Here is an 18,946-nt window from a genome sequence, read left to right on the forward strand (position 1 = left end):
CGATCACTCTTTGCGTTTTAGAACCATCTTGGCTAGAAGGAAGCTCCGCCTTGGAGCAAAAGGCCCTTTATGTCAGCGCAGCAGCATCCGGACCTTTTGCTCCTAAAGTCAAAGTGCATAAGAGAGACGCCTATTCCAACCCCTACCCCCAAAAAAGAAAAGGAAAGGAAACTAGATTAAAGTGCATCATGTTCAAAGATACTAATTCTGCTCAAAACGGGAGTTCAGCGGGCAGAATGGGCCTCTGGGGCGCTGTCCAGCCAGTCGATGCCCACATTGGTGTTCCAGCTGCCACAACACCCCTGACCACACTGTGTGTCTGTATGGGGGTGGGGGGAGTCACCTTGGAAATGGCTGCACATACGTCACCGCGTTGCTAGGCAATCCCAAATTGTGCCCATAGCAACATTCCTCTGGAATGGCCAAAAACGAATGGCTGATCCCTAAAGAGCAGGAACAGACTATCATTCAAAGAGAGAGCTGTGGATTCTTGGGGCGATGAGCAGTGGATTCGAAAAGGGAGAAGGGGTGCTGGAGGTCCTTGGGGGGGTGGCTGCCCTACTCTTACAAACCCCAACTGCTCGTGCAAACCGCTCTCTAAGCTTGCACAACACAGCTCTACAGAAACGTCCTTTGACCCATAAATTCTCCATGCGTTCGAGGTTTCCACCACAGAAGGGTTCACGAGATCAGACTCCAGGAGTACAAAAATTCGGCGAAGTTACTTTTAAGCCCTGGCGGGTTAACCAGTAAAATACATTGACAGGAAGGGGAGGCAAGGCAGCGAACATGCATCGATGGTTGTGTCCGTAGGGAAAGGATCTGGAAGAGAGAAGCTGATGAGGCATCTCCCCCTCCCCCCCCAGCAGATGGTAGACTTCCAAGACTGCATTTCTAGTGGACTGGTATGGATCCTTAGGAAGTATTACCCAAACACGCCCTTGGGTGGACTTCTATAGGCATAGCATGACTTTTAAAGAGAAACAAACTCTCTTTATACAGGTATGCATCACAGGAATGCAGTTTCTTTCAGTAACGTTGTTTCAGTTGAATCCCATCAACGCCACAATAGCTGTTGTTCACTTGAATCCACCACGAAAGCTTGAGCAAGGTGGAATTTACAAGCTTTTGTGCTTTTTAAAAAACTTCCTGTTTGGAGACCTGGTGAAATCCCACAGAAACCCTTTTGGCTGGAAAACATCGGTGTGTGTGTCTTTTGTTCAAAACTGGGAATCGAAAGATATATTTTTGTATGTCACTAAACCGTTTTTCATTTTTGGATGGCTTGGTTTGCATACGTGTGTGTCTGTCTGTTAGGGATCAATATTGAAAGCTCTTAATAGGATATCCAGGTCGCCCACGTTAGCAGCTTGAAAAAGTTCCGGCTGGTCCATCATAGACAAAGCAATTCGCAAAGCTGCCCAGATATTACCTGAAATTGCAGGGTGCGGAACCTGCTGCTGATTCCGGCTCTTTCGTTGCAAATTGAGGGCTGTGAGAAAATTGCTGACGGCCTCTCTGTGGTGTGGAAGAGGGGAAAAATACACAAAAATGTGGGTCAACTTTCTGCAAGATCAGGATCCCAGGTGGCAATCTGTAACGTGATTATGATTAATGTCTCTTGAGAACATAAGAGCAGCCCTGCTGGATCAGACTAGAGGTCCTTCTAGTCCAGCTGTTGGCCAACCAGCTGCCATGGATGGCCAACAGGGCATGCAGCCCAAGTCTTTCCACCAATCCTGCTGCCTAATCTAGAGGGTGGACTGCCTCCTAATGTTCCTGTTAGCCACCAGGGCTTGTAACTACTGATGGATCTTTCCTCCATCAATCAGCCTAAACTTCTCTTATATATTATCTCCTCTATATTCCTTTCCAGAATCTTCTCACATGAGGCAATCCATCAAAAAGGATATTATAGCATTGGGAAAAGTGCAGAAAAGGGCAACTAGAATGATTAAAGGTTTGGAACACTTTTCCTAAGAAGAAAGGTTGAAACGCTTGGGGCTCTTTAGCTTGGAGAAACGTTGACTGCGGGGTGACATGATAGAGGTTTACAGGATTATGCATGGGATGGAGAAAGTAGAGAAAGAGGTACTTTTCTCCCTTTCTCACAATACAAGAACTCATGGGCATTCAATGAAATTGCTGAGCGGTTTTAAAAACGGATAAAAGGAAGTACTTCTTCACCCAAAGAGTTATTTAACATGTGGAATTCACTGCCACAGAAGGTGGTGGCGGCTACAAGCACAGCCAGCTTCAAGAGGGGATTGGATAAAAATATGGAGCAGAGGTCCATCGGTGGCTATTAGCCACAGTATGTATGTATGTATGTATATATATATATATATATGTGTGTGTGTGTGTGTGTGTGTGTATACACACACACGCACACACACACACATATATTGGCCACTGTGTGACACAGAGTGTTGGATTGGATGGGCCATTGGCCTGATCCAACAGGGCTTCTCTTATGTTGTTATGTGACACAGAGTGTTGGACTGGATGGGCCACTGGCCTGATCCAACAGGGCTTCTCTTATGTTGTTATGTGACGCAGAGTGTTGGACTGGATGGGCCACTGGCCTGATCCAACAGGGCTTCTCTTATGTTCTTATGTGACACAGAGTGTTGGATTGGATGGGCCATTGGCCTGATCCAACATGGCTTATCTTAAGTTCTTATGTTCTTATCTGAAACTGTCACCCAAATCCTTACAGATATCCAGAGCCTTCCCATGATGTGCTTATCAACAAGAGTCTGAAAAAAAAACCTTCCCCCCATCTGTGGAAACACATCAGGATGCATTTCAGGTTGATGATGGTGGCTCTTTTTCCCAGGGGACACTGACTGTCTCTTGCTCTGGAGATGGGGAACAGGTTTCTTAAGAGAGAGCCGACAGTGGTTTGATATATAAGAATTTGTGCGGTCATTTCTCTTGCTTGTCACTTGCAGGTCTCCATTTAATAAAGCTGTTCTGTTGGCAACATGATCTTGGCTTTGATCCAGTGGAGCATTTCAGTGGGTAGGATTTCCATTTGCAGGATGTGACTTTCCCTCCTCCTGCTGAAAAATGGGGAACAGCATTGCAGGGTGGAAAGCTGCAGCGGAAAGGGAGAAGCGAGAGTCACACTCTCGAGATGGAAATCCTTCCATCTGTAGAATTGCTCCGTTGGACCCAAGCCCTTGGTGTGACATCAAGGCAAGGACAGGTTGTTATCATCTGCCAAATGCAAATCAAGAATTCTGAATGGAGGGTTTCGGAGAAGGAGCCACTGGGCTGACGCTCTAGATCAGTACACAGGTGGCATCGTACACTGTGTGTAACATGAAGACAAAATTTTATGACACAGATACAAACCACTCTATAACATGAAAAAAATGATGGATCTGACCTTTGCTTCATGTTCTAGTCTCTAGATGAAATCCTCTAAATCAAGCCCACCGAGGTTTACATACAACATCTAGAGCAGGGGTGGCCAAACTTGCTTAACTTAAGAGCCACATAGAATAAATGTCAGATGCTTGAGAGCCTCAGGACATTAACATCAGATATTTGAGAGCTGGAAGGCAGACAGGCCGACAAATAGATGGGGGAGGGAGGTGTGCACAGAAAGTAACTTTAAATGCATTCTCCAAGCTGCCAGCTGGCTTGCCTTGGAGAAGTGATTTGAAGAGGGAAATTCCTTTTCCAAGTCAGCTGACCGAGTGGTGGGGGCTCCCAAGCCACAGTTTGACCACCCTTGATCTAGATCAGGGGTGGCCAACGGTAGCTCTCCAGATGTTTTTTTGCCTACAACTCCCATCAGCCCCAGCCAGCATGGCCAATGGCTGGGGCTGATGGGAGTTGTAGGCAAAAAAAATCTGGAAAGCTACTGTTGGCCACCCCTGATCTAGTTTATTTGTCTTGTCCAGGAGTCCCCCACCCTTTCTAAATTCTGACACAGCGGCAGTTGCAGCCACAAAATGGTTGCCACAGGAGCTGGAGCCAGCCACAAAAAGATTCCCACAGTTCACCTTCCGTCACATAGTCATGATTCTTGTGCTGTGGTGGCAGCTGCTGTCAAAGCAACATTTTTTTTGGGGGGGGGAATCTCCCCGATTATAAGCCTTGTTGGGCAAAGGCCCCACTTGGCTCCACCCACTTTCTAAAAACTCTTGATGGGGGCCAGGAAAGGTGTTAGTAGGTGCCTACAGCCTTTGGGATCCCTGGTCTTGCCTGTCTAATCTTCCATAGGGAGGAAATCCAATGCGACTACTGGCCAGCCCCACGCCCTGAATCAGTGGTCTTCAAGTCATCCCTCAGATGGATCACACGGCCCTCTCTGCTGGTGCACAAACCCCTACAGAACCAGTTTGCTGGAGTGGTTAAGTGTGCGGACTCTTATCTGGGACAACCAGGTTTGATTCCCCACTCCTCCACTTGCAGCTGCTGGAATGGCCTTGGGTCAGCCATAGCTCTGGCAGAGGTTGTCCTTGAAAGGGCAGCTGCTGGGAGAGTCCTCTCAGCCCCACCCACCTCACAGGGTGTGTGTTGTGGGGGAGGAAGGTAAAGGAGACTGTGAGCCGCTTTGAGACTCTGGGATTCGGAGTGAAGGGCGGGATATAAATCCAATATCATCACCCCTATGCTGCATCTCTTAATGCTTGGCTTATCACCGGTCTGCTGCCCTTGGTCCTTTTTTAATGACCGATGACAGGATATCTTGAGATTCTGTATATTTTATACCAAATCATGGGTTTCTTTGTTTTTTGTTATGACTGAGCAAAACAACTTGATCCAGACTATTATAGCATTGGAGAAAGTCCAGAAAAGGGCAACTAGAATGATTAAAGGGCTGGAGCACTTTCCCTATGAAGAAAGGTTGAAACGCTTGGGGCTCTTTAGCTTGGAGAAACATCGACTGCGGGGTGACATGATAGAGGTTTACAAGATAATGCATGGGATGGAGAAAGTAGAGAAAGAAGTACTTTTCTCCCTTTCTCACAATACAAGAACTCGTGGGCATTCGATGAAATTGCTGAGCAGTCGGGTTAGAACGGATAAATGGAAGTACTTCTTCACCCAAAGGGTGATTAACATGTGGAATTCACTGCCACAGGAGGTGGTGGCGGCCACAAGCATGGCCACCTTCAAGAGGGGTTTAGATAAAAATATGGAGCACAGGTCCATCAGTGGCTATTAGCCACAGTGTGTGTGTATATATAATTTTTTTTGCCACTGTGTGACACAGAGTGTTGGACTGGATGGGCCGTTGGCCTGATCCAACATGGCTTCTCTTATGTTCAGACAAAGATTACAATGAAACAGTAAGCACGACGGGCTCTATCAAACCACTTTCAGCTCTCTGAAGCAAAACACACACACACCCCACCCCCCCCGTATCTGGCTCTACTCTTCATTTATCGTTTTCTACGTCATCCTGCAATCATCACCAAAAACTAATTACCCTCCACTCAAAACACTTAGAATTGTCTTTTAATGAAGCATTAGCAGCAAGGGGAAGTGGAAATGTCTATGGAGAACCAGGTGATGTTTTGAATGAATTTCTAAAAAATCTTTTATGGGAAGATGAGATGGAGGAAAATTACATTAGTAAAGAATACGCGTCGCTCTTTGTTATGTTTTTGTTTGGGAATAAAAGCATGCAGCAGGAATAGATGCCCTTATTTACGAAACTGATATCCTTTCTTTTTAAACCTATGGTGGTCGATGAGGAGATGTAAGGCTGAGGATCTCAAACTCGGATGGAGACAGCGATCTGCCCCAAAATACGGGCAGTTGCTTTCCAGAGACCGGGGAGCAGCATTGTGAAGCCCTTGCTATCTGTGGCCCACATTGAAATTTTGTGCACCTCACAAAGTCTGGGTGTTCTTTCCCAGCCAAAGTTCCTCTTCTGCTGTTTGTTTGTTTTTTTGCGGGGCCATAAACTGCTGTTACATATGAACATATGAAGCTGCCTTATACTGAATCAGACCCTTGGTCCATCAAAGTCAGTATTGTCTACTCAGACTGGCAGCGGCTCTCCGGGGTCTCAAGCTGAGGTTTTTCATGCCTATTTGCCTGGACCCTTTTTAGTTGGAGATGCCAAGGATTGAATCTGGGACCTTCTGTTTACCAAGCAGATGCTCTACCACTGAGCCACCGTCCCTCCCCAGAGGAAATGAAACAGGATACCTAGAAGATTTTCCTTGAGGGGGTAAAAAAGCTTGAGGGTAGCTTTGTAACAAGATAACGAGCGGGAAGGGAAAGCTCTTTCATACATATCGTGTGGCTCTCAAAGTCCTCGCCACCTTGTCAGCCAGCTTGGAGAAGGCATTTCTCTCTTTAAATCACTTCTCCAAGCTGAGCCAGCCAGTGGCTTGAAGAATGCATTTGAAAAACAGGTTTCCTACCTGTAACTGATGATCTTCGAGTGGTCATCTGTGCAGTCACACTTATGGGAGAAGGCGCCGGCGCCGATCACGATCGGTAACTTCAAAGCCGCGGATTTCCGCGCCCCCGTCCCGGTGCGCATGCGCAAGCACTCCCCTCCCTGCGCATGCCCACCAGGACAGGAGCGGACATCCCGCCAGTTCCTTCTGACCGCTGCAGGAGCCCTGTAGACGGACCCGCAGCAGAGGGGAAGGTGGGCGGGTAGTGTGACTGCACAGATGACCACTCGAAGATCATCAGTTACAGGTAGGAAACCTGTTTATCTTCTTCGTGGTCTCTGTGCATCACACTTATGGGAGATTAGCAAGCTAGCAGCCTACCTGGAGGAGGGTTGCACGGTCCGTCAACAGGTCATCGACTGCAAAACCGCACGGCCCACAGACGAACTATGCTTCCACCGGAGGTCCAGCGCATAATGCCTAATGAACGTATGCGGAGAAGACCAGGTGGCCGCCTTGCAGATGTCTCGTAACGGCACCCCCTTCATAAACGCCGCGGAGGTGGCCATTGCCCTTGTGGAGTGAGCCTTGACCGGCCCCGGCAGAGGCCGCTTCCGTACGAGATAACAGAGTTTGATAGTCTCTGTCAGCCATTTTGACAGTCTCTGCGAGGAAACCCTCTGTCCAAGCGAGGCCGAAGCATAAGAGATGAACAGCCGAGGGTCCTTACGCGAAGGCTTTACCCTATGTAGGTAGAAAGAAAGCGCTCTTTTAACATCTAGAGCGTGAAGCCGACGTTCTGAATCTGTCGAAGGATTCGGGAAGAACACTGGTAGGCAAATGTCCTCATTCAGATGAAAGGTGGACACCACCTTAGGTAGAAAGGTCACGTCAGGGCGTAGCCACACCCCGTCTGGTCGGAACTGGAGGTAGGGATCATCGCAGCGTAAAGCCGCCAGTTCCCCTACCCTCCGAGCTGAAGTGATAGCTACCAGGAACGCCGTCTTCCAAGATAGCAACTGCACAGAGCACGTGGCCATGGGTTCAAAGGGCTTGCCCGTAAGGGCTTCTAGAACTCCCGGCAAGTCCCAGGATGGGGTCGGTTTCCTGACTGCAGGGTACAGCCGTAGCAGTCCCTTAAGGAAGTTCTTTGTGGTCGGGTGAGCGAACACCGAGTGGCCGTCAATGCGCTCGTGATTGGCTGAGATGGCTGCCAGGTATACCCGAATGGAGGACACCGACAGCCCCCTGTCCAGTAAGGTAAGGAGAAAGTCAAGAATGCCCGGAAGGCCTGCCGTTCTGGGGTCACCCCCGGTCCCAGACACGAATTGTACGAAACAGGTCCATTTATAGGCATAAGACTTCCTTGTAGACTCCCGTCTGCAGTTGAGTAGCACATGCTGAGCCCTTTCCGACAGCACAGTCATGGGAGTCTCCACGCCGTCAATTTGAGGTGTGGAACATCGTGGTGGACCACTCGTCCCTGCTCTGAGAGCAGTAGATCTGGCACAGGGGGAAACTGGTGAAAAACTCCTTCGGACAACCGCAGGATGTGGGTGAACCAGTGCTGCCTGGGCCACCATGGAGTGATCAGGACACCGTTCGGGCGCTCCCTGTATATCTTCTGTACCACCCGAACAAGAAGGGGGATCGGGGGAAACATGTAGACGTGGCAATTGTCCCAGGGTAGCAATAGTCCGTCCCCCAACGACAGGGGGTCCCTCCCCCCCCGGCAACAGAACTGTCTGCACTTTCTGTTGTCGCGGGTGGCGAAGACATCGATGTCCGGAGTCCCCCACTTCTGGAAGACAGGCTGTAAGAGGGTCCAATTGAGCTCCCATTCGTGTATGGAAGCGCCCCCTCGGCTGAGAAAATCTGCACACCCGTTCTGATCTCCCGGCAGATGGGCTGCAGCCAGAGTCGTGTTCATCTCTCTGCAGATCTCCCAGATCCGCAAGGCTAGAAGGCAAAGTTTCCGAGATACTGTGCCGCCCTGACGGTTTATGTACGCAAGTGCCGTGGTGTTGTCCGTCAGAACCGCAACCGTCTGCCCTACCAGCAGGTGCCGAAAGGAGAGGAGCGCATGATGGATCGCCAGTAGCTCCAGGAAGTTGATGTGGTATTGCAAATGGTCCTTGGGCCATCTGTCGCCCACACATAGTCCGCTTACATGCGCTCCCCATCCCCACAGGGACGCATCCGAGGTCAGAGTGACAGTCGGGCGTGGTTTGTGGAAGGGGGCCCCTTGCAATAAGTTGCCCTTGTGCTGCCACCAGAGCAGAGTCCTGCGCACACCCTCGGGAAGGAATAGTCTGCGACGAGGGGAGTCTCGCACACAGTTGAAGACCCCCAGGAACCACAGCTGAAGGATCCGCATGTGGAACCTGGCAAAGGTCAGCACCGCTGTAGTGGATGCCATCAGGCCCAGCATCCGCTGTACCTGAAGGGCTGTGACCGATTCGCTCTCCAGGAAAACCTGCACCAAGTCCATGATGTCCTTCGCCCTGTTCTCTGGGAGGAAGGCCTTGCACAACTGCGTGTCCAGGATAGCCCCTATAAATTGTACTCTCTGAGAGGGCTGGAGACAGGACTTCGCCGCATTCACCTTCAAGCCGAGTTCTTCTAGAAGGGAAAGAGTCATTGTGATGTGCCGGAGAAGACTGGCCTCTGATTCGGCCACCAGAAGCCAGTCGTCGATGTACGGATACACCGCTACACCCTGTAGTCTGAGATGAGCCGCTACCACTACCATGATCTTCGTAAAGACCCTGGGGGCTGTCGACAACCCGAATGGGAGGGCCCTGTACTGGTAATGCATAGTCCCGATGGAGAACCTGAGGAATTTCCTGTGGGATGGGTGGATGCTTACATGAAAGTAAGCGTCCTGCAGGTCCAGGGTCGCCATCCAATCCCCGAGATTCAACAACGGAAGTATGCTGGGTAGCGACGTCATGCGAAACTTTTGGTGTGGTATGTACAGGTTGAGGCCCCGCAGGTCCATGATGGGCCGAAGACCACCATCCCTCTTGGGGACTGCAAAATAGCGGGAGTAGAACCCCAGTCTTAATTGGTCCGACGGGACCCGTTCTATGGCCTCTTTCTGAAGGAGGGCAGTTACTTCTTTTTGAAGTGTCGGAGACGGAGTGGTGTAGACGAATGTTGGAACCCTTGGTTCCTGTTGGAATTCTATTTGATAGCCCAGCCGGACTATCGATAAAACCCACTGGTCTGATGTTATTGCCGCCCACGCGTTGTAAAAAGGCCAGAGCCGGGTGCGGTCCAAAAAAGAGCAAGGGCGGGGGCAAGAAGGGAGAACAGAGTCAAAGTCCCTGCTTAGGTTGTCGGTTTCCCTTCTGGCGAGACGATTGGGAGGAGGTTGGGGAGTACTTAGACTTGTTGCCGTACTGTGGTTTGGAGAAGGGAGCCGTGGACTTAGGCCTCCACTGCTGCTCAATCGACTGCTTGGGAAAAGACTTCTTAGGCCAAGCTCGCGACCAGGAACGTTTGGTCTGCTGCCTAGAGGAAGCTGGGACCCCAAGGTTTCTGGATGTGCGGATGCTTTTATCCATTTCCTGCAGGACTGTATCAGTGTTAGCACTGAACAGCCCTTTTCCGTCAAACGGCAAGTCCTCAACGTATGCTTGGGTATCCGCTTGCAGAGCCGTAGACCTAAGCCAAGAGTGCCTCCTTAGTGTAACAGCTGCCGTGAGGGTTTTCGCTGCAATGTCGCCGGCATGCCTGGCGGAATTGAGCTGTTGCTTGGCCACCGTCATGCCCTCTGCCTGAAGCTTCCTGATAGCGGTTTTGGTCTGTTCTGGGAGTCCAGGCAGTAGTGTGGAGATTTGGTCCCAAATGGCGTATTGGTATCGCCCCATACATGCGGCGTAATTAGCCACCTTCAGGCCTAACGCCCCGGCCGAGTAGACCCTTCGGCCCAAACCGTCAAGTTTCTTTCCCTCCTTGTCTGGGGGGGAAGCATGGGTCTTACGGGCCTTAGATGAAGATGCCACAACCACGGAGTTTGGTCTCGGATGGTTGAACAGGAAATCGGCTGTAGACTCCTGTACGCGGTACATGTGGTCAAGCCTGCGCGAAGATATGGGCGTCGATGCCGGCTTGTCCCACGAAGCTTTGGCCGTATGCAGCAGCACCGTCGTCATTGGGAGGGCGACCGCCGATGATGTATCCCTTTGCACGATGTCGAACACAGTGTCCGTAATGACAGGCTGTGGCTGGATCGTAGAGAGGGATAGGGATTGGGCCATTCTTTTCACCAAGTCCCCGTAAGATTTTAAGTCCTCCGAAGGGGAAATGGGTTGATCCTCACCGACCTTGTTGGAGGGAGGGCTGTCTTCCGGGGAGGATGGACCAGGATCCTCCAGTACCGAGTCTCCCGACGATCTCGGTGATGCCTCGGGAGATTCCGACTGCTCGGACGGGTGCGACGCTCGGTCCCGATGCGGGTCTGGTGGCGTTGCGTCCTTCGCAGGAGGTTTGGGTGGTGACTTCTTCTTAGGAGGGTCTTCCACCGGGGGCTTCGATACCGATGCAGATGGGGATCTCATCCGTGGTCGATAGGACGTTCTCGACCGATGAGATGCCTCCGAGCGTTGGTCCCAGTCAGGTTGTCGAGGAGGAAACCATGGGAACATCGTGGGCATCGGGCAGGACCCATAAAGGTACTGCCATTGACGCTGGTCCCACGACAGCGGGGGAGTGGTCTTTCGCCCTGGCGAGTCCTGACGTCTCCTAGGGGATGGATCTTCCGGAGATCTGTCTCTCGACACTCTGAAGTCTCTTCGGTGTCGGGGGCTCCAAGACCTGTCCCGATGCGAGCTGCCCGATCGGTCCTTCGGTACCGATTCACGTCTCAGAACCAAGGGTGAGACTCTGCGGGGGCTCCGAGACCGATCCCGCTTGACGTCTCCGGCACGGTCTCGGGGGCTGCGCTGCTCCAACTGAACATCCAGAGGACTCTCCCCCCTCACCGACCTCTGAGCTGGGTCGAGGTCGTGGTCGGAGTCCGACGAGATGGCAATCTGCGTCGACATCGACTGCAGTCTAGGCGGGCTCTGCTGTCGACGCGGCGATGCGAGTAGCTTCAGCGGCGGGACAAGTAATTCCTTCGGGATGGATGGAGACTTCGGGACAGAGCGTGAGGCAGATTCGGTATGCTTCTGCTTGTCCGTCTTCTTCCTCTTCTTCGGCTCCGAAGAATCCTCTTCTACCTCCTTGGGCCTCTTGGCTGGTGTGGAGGTATCCGACCTCGAGGCCGAGCCCGCTCTTTTCAGGGGGCGATCGGCATCGGAGGGAGTCTTGTCGACATCGACCGTCGACACCGAAGAATTTGGCGCGTTTTCGGATGACGACGCCATTTCGCGAGGGGTCAGCACTCGCTCAATTAAGGCTGCCGCGAGGCGAGCAGCTCGGTTTTTTCTCGTTTGCCTGGAGAATTTTGCGCAATGAGGGCAAGAGTCCGGTCTATGCGCTTCCCCAAGGCAGAGTAGGCACAGAGTGTGGCCGTCCGGAGGGGCGATTTTACTGCCACACTTCCTGCACCTCTTGAAAAATCCCCAGCGCTTTTCCATGCGCGGAAAGCGCGGGGGGTGAGGGGGGGAAGGCTAAGGGGGGGAAAAGGGAAAAAGGGAAACAGGAAATAGGAAAAATAACAAACGCCTATTCCTCCCCACTCACTGACAGACGAAAGACGAACAGCTAGAAGGAAATCCAAACAGCAAGAAGAAATCCACCGACCGGTGCGAAGATCGACTGATCCCAGCGGCGGTCAGAAGAGAACTGGCGGGATGTCCGCTCCTGTCCTGGTGGGCATGCGCAGGGAGGGGAGTGCTTGCGCATGCGCACCGGGACGGGGGCGCGGAAATCCGCGGCTTTGAAGTTACCGATCGTGATCGGCGCCGGCGCCTTCTCCCATAAGTGTGATGCACAGAGACCACGAAGAAGATGCTGAAGTTGCTTTCTTTCCACCTCCACCTCCCTCCCTCCCTCCCTTCTTTCAAAATCTGACGTTCATGCCTTTCAGCTCTCAAACATCTGACATTTATGTGGCTCTTACTTTATATAAGTCTGGCCACTCCTGGATTAACATCTCTCTCTTCCTCCCTGCCCACTGTTCTCCTCCCCGATAAAGGATTCCTGACACCTAAACTTGCAAAAAAAAGTCACACTGAACACAAGAAATAATGTGCAGTTGAACCCTTGGTCACCCCCCACCATGGTGCTCTCCCAAGTGTCCCCTTTCTATTTCCCCATGTAAGGGAAAGGCCTGTTCTCCACCTTGGTGGTTCCAGCCCCCATAAGGCAAGCCTGCTTCTATCCACGCTAGCCCCCACCCTGGCTTTCCCTCTCTGTCGCAAGGAAGTGTGACAACGCAGCAGCTTTTCTCTGCATCGGTGCCGAATGGCTCAGCCTTACCTGTAGGCTCCCAGGTTGATGCAGCTGATTCCTAAGTTGTACCTGGACCTGATGAAGCCAGGCTGAATTTCCAAAGCTCTCGTGTAGGCCTCCACGGCTTCCTCACTCCGATCCCCGTTCGCTAGGGTGGCCCCGAGACGGTTCCACAAGGAATAATCCTGACAACACAACGACAGTCCTCTAGTATTGGTGCAGTTCTCCTAGGGGGCATCTTATTTTTTTTTTTAGCTTGTCTGTTTGAATTAATGGCCACCACCAGGGCTTTTTTTTTGAGCAGGAATGGAGTTCCGGCTGGCGTGGCGTCAGGGGGGGTGGCCTAATCTGCAAATGAGTTCCTGTTGGGCTTTTCCCACAAAAAAGCCCTGTGTGAAACAATGCTGATGTCAGGGGGTGTGGCCTAATATGCAAATGAGTTCCTGTTGGGCTTTTCCCACAAAAAAGCCCTGTGTGAAATAATGCTGATGTCAGGGGGTGTGGCCTAATTTGCAAATGAGTTCCTGTTGGGCTTTTCCCACAAAAAGCCCTGCGTGAAACAATGCCGATGTCAGGGGGTGTGGCCTAATATGCAAATGAGTTCCTGTTGGGCTTTTCCCACAAAAAAGCCCTGTGTGAAACAATGCTGATGTCAGGGGGTGTGGCCTAATTTGCAAATGAGTTCCTGTTGGGCTTTTCCCACAAAAAGCCCTGCGTGAAACAATGCCGATGTCAGGGGGTGTGGCCTAATATGCAAATGAGTTCCTGTTGGGCTTTTCCCACAAAAAAGCCCTGCGTGAAACAATGCTGATGTCAGGGGGTGTGGCCTAATTTGCAAATGAGTTCCTGTTGGGCTTTTCCCACAAAAAGCCCTGCGTGAAACAATGCCGATGTCAGGGGGTGTGGCCTAATATGCAAATGAGTTCCTGTTGGGCTTTTCCCACAAAAAGCCCTGTGTGAAACAATGCTGATGTCAGGGGGTGTGGCCTAATATGCAAATGAGTTCCTGTTGGGCTTTTCCCACAAAAAGCCCTGCGTGAAACAATGCCGATGTCAGGGGGTGTGGCCTAATATGCAAATGAGTTTCTGTTGGGCTTTTCCCACAAAAAAACCCTGTGTGAAACAATGCTGATGTCAGGGGGTGTGGCCTAATATGCAAATGAGTTCCTGTTGGGCTTTTTCTACCCAAAAAGCTCTGGCCACCACGATATATATATTTTTAAAAGAATACTGCCTCCCTCATTAACTGACACAGAACCATGACTCACGCTTACAGACGACTTCCTATAAAACTGATTTCTCTCAGCAGCAGACAGGCCAAATGTGGGACACAAATAGATCTGCCTGAAACTGAGATGCCCTGGCCATTAACATTCCTGTTTCAGGTACTAAAAGATTAATGGGTGAAGCAGCAGCCCATTAAGGCCAGCCAGCATTACAAGGAAGGAGAGCGGGTAGGAAAGCGACGCACAAAACTTTCCCACAAAAAGCATTAAGAAGACACACCTCTGGCCGAACCGTGAGGGCAGCGCTGAAAGCATCTATGGCTCTGTTGAACTCCCCGCTCAGATGGAAGAGCACCCCGAGGCCTGTCTGTAAGTCAGCGTCTATCATCTCGCCGTTCTGGTGAGCTGCTTCCAGGTAAAGTTCCTTCACTTCTTCCAGCAACGAACTAGGGAGATGAAATCACCACAACAAGGGGTAAAGATCGGACTGTGCTTACCAACTCTGGCCCCCACAGAAAGAGTTACCACTACCTTCAAAACCAAAGGTACTATTTTCTGTCCAGGAAGTGAAGTGTGAAAAAACCGCTCCTGCATGCATTCGGACTTTCAGGTTGGACCAGGGTCATTTCAGCTGTGGTAAACAACTATTGGCTTGTGCCCGTAATGTCACCAATATACCTTCGCCCTACCATGTGATGCAATTTTGCAGGCTGCTATGTGGCTTTTGTGGAGTGGGCTGAAGAATGCACACACATCTGCACATGCACACACACACACAGAAACACACAAGTGAGATTGTAACTGAGAGAAACACACATGTGAGACTGTAACTAGGCCTTACCCTGCCTAATATGCAAGGGAAGAGGCAAGATCTGAAGGTTCATCCAGTGTTTGACTTGTTGCTGCATATGTACCTCTAGAGGCTGGAACCCATTTGATTGAGAAGAATTGCAGATTTATAACCCACCCTTCTCCCTGAATCAGAGCAGCTTACAATCTCCTATGTCTTCTCCCCCCACAACAGACACCCTGTGAGGTGGGTGGGGCTGAGAAGGCTTTCACAGCAGCTGCCCTTTCAAGGACAACTCCTGCGATAGCTATGGCTGACCCAAGGCCATTCCAGCAGGTGCAAGTGGAGGAGTGGGGAATCAAACCCGGTTCTCCCAGATAAGAGTCCGCACACTTAACCACTACACCAAACTGGCTCTCTTGGGCATGGCTACTAACCATAAATTTTTGGCTATGCCTACACTTTAGGGCAGTTATATCCATATGATGCTAGCAGATTTCTTCATTTCTAATTGGTATAGTTGGATCCAAAAGAAAATACATTCTATAGGTGTCTCCTCTGCATGCTAAGTGAAACGCAGGCATTCAGAATTCTGAAACAGAGGATTTTAGATATTGAGAAACAGTCCCTTTGTTCTTCTGAACATAAAACTTGTTCCCCTTTAGCATTTGGTATCTTTGCAGATCATGGGCTGCCTGCTGCCTACCTTTCCCAGCTTATGTCACCCCAGTTACGCCGCTCCTTTATATTAGCAAAATGTTTTACCCTCAGCGGTACTGTCTGGGAGGTTTGCCAACATCCCTTATCAGGAAAGATTCTGCCCATGTAATGGAAGGCACCTTGAAACGGTCGCCCATGTCTTACTTCACTGTGATTTTTATGGGGAAGTGCGGGACTGTATATTCAAACCTATCCAGTCTAACCTTTATGGATTATCTGAGGTGAAGTTAGTTTTCTTTCTGCTATCTGACCGATGTTCCCATATCACAAGCCTAGTTGCAGAGTATCTGTTGGCTGCCATAACAATCAGGGAGCAAAAGACTCGCTCCCCTTCTTGACGTCTGGCTGGTTTTTATAACTGAAACTCTCTGTAAATTTGCCATGCTGTACTTGTTATTTCTATGCCAGTAAAGGTATTTGGATTGGATTGCTGCATATGTGTTTGAGGCCAGCTGCAAAGTTACATGCATAAGGCAAATGGAAAAACCCCTTGTGAACCCTTAAGAAGCCTACACTGTAAAGTCCCGGAGGACCCGCATCGTGTACATGAGCTGCAGTGTAGGCTCCAGTGGATCTAACCTGGGAAGAACAATGGTGTAGGTCAAGGTCTATTCTACCTCTCAATCCAAGCCATAAAGAAGCGTATTGAATTAATGGCTAGCTATAAAGGGCAGGAACCTCACAGTTTTTCATGTGTTCACTTACTATGGGGAGGAGGGGCCCACAGAGCAGCCCCACCCCCTTCGTGCCCCTGAAAAGCTTCTTCAGGTCCGCAGATCTTCAAGTCCCAGGTGGTTAAGGAATTCCTACTGCTGAACTGGAAGGCTCTACACAGCTGCCATTTTTTTTTTGCTGCTTTTTGGAAGGACCCAATGCTAGTGTGTATGTGCAGAGAGCAAAGCTCTGTGCCTCCCGTCCCTCTTTTGCATGCACAGTGAGAGGAGCAGTAGGAAGGGGAGGGGAGGTCACGCACCAGTAGAGAGGCTCCCACACAAAAGCTCTTACTTGCCTTCTGTCTCTTCTCTGGGCCTGGCTACCCCTCCCACACCAGTCATTCCTCTAACGCAGGGGTGTCAAACTCATTTACTATGAGGGCTGGATCTTGACCTTGTTGGGCCGGGCCATGTGTGTCATAAATTGAAGTGCCAGGTGAGGGAGATACAGACAAACACACACACACTCAGCCTAATCCACCTCACTGGCTTGCTGAGCCTCAATCAACAGAAGGAAGAAAGGCTTGGCTCAGTAGCTCTGCTGTGCAATTGAGAGACTGCAGAAATGCACAACCAACTCTCCGTGTATCAAAACTCAATGAAAATATATTTAAGTGCCGCTGAATTCCCTGATGAAACACCATAAATCACCATGAAACATCATAATTGGAGAAATACACAAAAGGAGAGCCCTGTGAGCTTCACATCGCAGCTACTGTCCATATAAGGCAAAATTGCCAAAGTCACATTTATATCTTTGCAGGTAGTCCAATGGCAGGCTGGTCCAATTATGAAAACCATTTCAGATGGGAAATCCTTCTCGGGACCATTTAAATTATTCACAAAATTTCCATTGGTCCAGTAGTGCCAAAATTTATAATAGCAATTCTTTTCATTGCTCTAGGCTTCCTCCAATCTATGCACACTCTACAAGATGCTGCTGTTAATTACCTTCTATCTCAACATTGAAAGCATCCACCCAACTGACAGGGCTTCCCTTTTGTGTATTATTATTGTTTCATGGTGATTTATGGTGTTTCATCAGGGAATTCAGTGGCATTTAAATCTATTTTCATTAAGTTTTGATACACAGAGAGTTGATTGTGCATTTCTACAGTTTTTTCTTCCTCCATGGTCCCGATTCTGCTATGGTGCAATTGAGAGAATCTGGCAAAGCAAGCTCTCCTTCCCCTACATTCTTCCCAAGGGAGGAGCTTTGCTCTGTAGCTCCTGTGCGATTGAGCAAGCCTGGCAAAGCAAGCGGTGATGCAGAAGGAAGCAAGAGAGGGAGAAGGAAGCAGATGACAGTGAGTTGCTCGCGGGCCTGATAGGAGCCCTCTGGGGGTCTCATTCGGCCCCCAGGCCGCATGTTTGACACCCCTGCTCTAACGCTTTGATTGTGACTGTAGTTCTGGAGTGCCAGTAAGGTCATAACTCTGGCTCCTTTCCTTCTGTCATGTGAATGACATCACATGACTGCTTGTCACATGGTCACAACTTGCCAGATCCCATGGACATTAACGATGGGTCCTGGGCAATGTTCCCTCTAAGCTACGTTAGTCTGAGCTAGCTCATAGTTTTTTAGCCTCTAGCTCACACATTTTGTCTTAAGCTCAGGGAGGATGACTCAGAGCAAACTAATTTATACAGTAGCCAAATTGCTCACTCACAACTTCAATGTCAGTAGCTCACAAAGCAGGATTTTTTTGTCTCACAAGACTCCACAGCTTAGACTAGAGGAATCATTGGTGCTGGGTGCAGAAAGACTGAAGGCTCTAGGAGGTGGATCAGGCAATGCAGAGCAGCAAGAAGGAAACACTGTGATAGCCCCCCTTTGCATCCAACATTGTTGCAGCCATGCACCCAGATCTCTCTGCATTCTGCCCTGAGTCTTCATCAAAATGAAACATGGATAAACATCTGGAGCAGAGGTCCATCAGTGATTTTAGCCACAATGTACAGACGGAACACTCTGTCTGGGGCAGTGATGGTCTGTATTCTTTGTTCTTGGGGGGCAACAGTGGGAGGGCTTCTGGAGTTCTGATCCTACTGGTGGACCACCAGATGGCACCTGGGTTTGGCCACTGTGTGACTCAGAATTGTACTGGATGGGCCATTGACCTGATCCAACATGGCTTCTCTTACGTTCTTATATGCAGTTTCAACTCCACCACCCTAATTGCACACCCACCACTCCTTGTTCTTCAAAGAGCAAAACACACATCTGCATAACCAAACGGCTGGCCTTTTAATGCTCCCACTCCAAGAGTTACCAGAATTCTCCCGCCGCAGCTGTTACCTCTCCTCTGCTGCCTTGGACATCCTCCTGGTCAGCGCCGGCGACCCTCTTTTGCTCCGGGCTAAGTACTTGTACTTGGGGTTCTGCTTGATCCAGCTCCGTAGTGCTTCGTAGGCTTCCTGCTGGTGGCTGGTGTTGGTGAAGCTCACTGCCAAGGCCATCAAGGCTTTCAGGTTGTTCGGCTGGAGCTCCAAACACCTGAGCAGGGTGGAGAGGAGAGCCCGATTGCAGGGGCAGAATGATCTGCTCTGGGGACTGCAAAAATGAGCTGAGCCTATTGCTGCGAACGGTGCATTTGACTCAGACTTCCTCTCCGAGGTGGGGTCCACAGCTGCTTTCACGGGTGTTGGGTAGTCCCAGGCCTCGGCTTCAGCGGGAGCTCACAGGAGTGCAGCTCCTGAACCTTTCTGAGAGTTCCA

General features: G+C 50.3%; 1 protein-coding gene across 6 annotated transcripts in view; it reads right to left on the bottom strand.

Annotated features, from left to right (window-relative positions):
* Positions 1 to 711: 711 nt before the first annotated feature.
* The window catches only part of PEX5L (peroxisomal biogenesis factor 5 like), a 307,015-nt gene continuing 288,780 nt past the window's right edge, over positions 712 to 18,946 (bottom strand). For all 6 annotated transcript variants that reach the window (XM_060242567.1, XM_060242566.1, XM_060242563.1 and 3 more), the window contains 4 exons: positions 18,528 to 18,725; positions 14,286 to 14,451; positions 12,807 to 12,964; positions 712 to 1,518 (listed from right to left, as the gene is read on the bottom strand). In XM_060242567.1, the coding sequence (XP_060098550.1) occupies positions 1,314 to 1,518; positions 12,807 to 12,964; positions 14,286 to 14,451; positions 18,528 to 18,725 (727 nt within the window). In that variant the 3' untranslated portion in view covers positions 712 to 1,313. The remainder of the gene's footprint in view (positions 1,519 to 12,806; positions 12,965 to 14,285; positions 14,452 to 18,527; positions 18,726 to 18,946) is intronic.

This window comes from Heteronotia binoei, chromosome 6, assembly GCF_032191835.1.
Source record: "Heteronotia binoei isolate CCM8104 ecotype False Entrance Well chromosome 6, APGP_CSIRO_Hbin_v1, whole genome shotgun sequence".
NCBI lineage: Eukaryota > Metazoa > Chordata > Lepidosauria > Squamata > Gekkonidae > Heteronotia > Heteronotia binoei.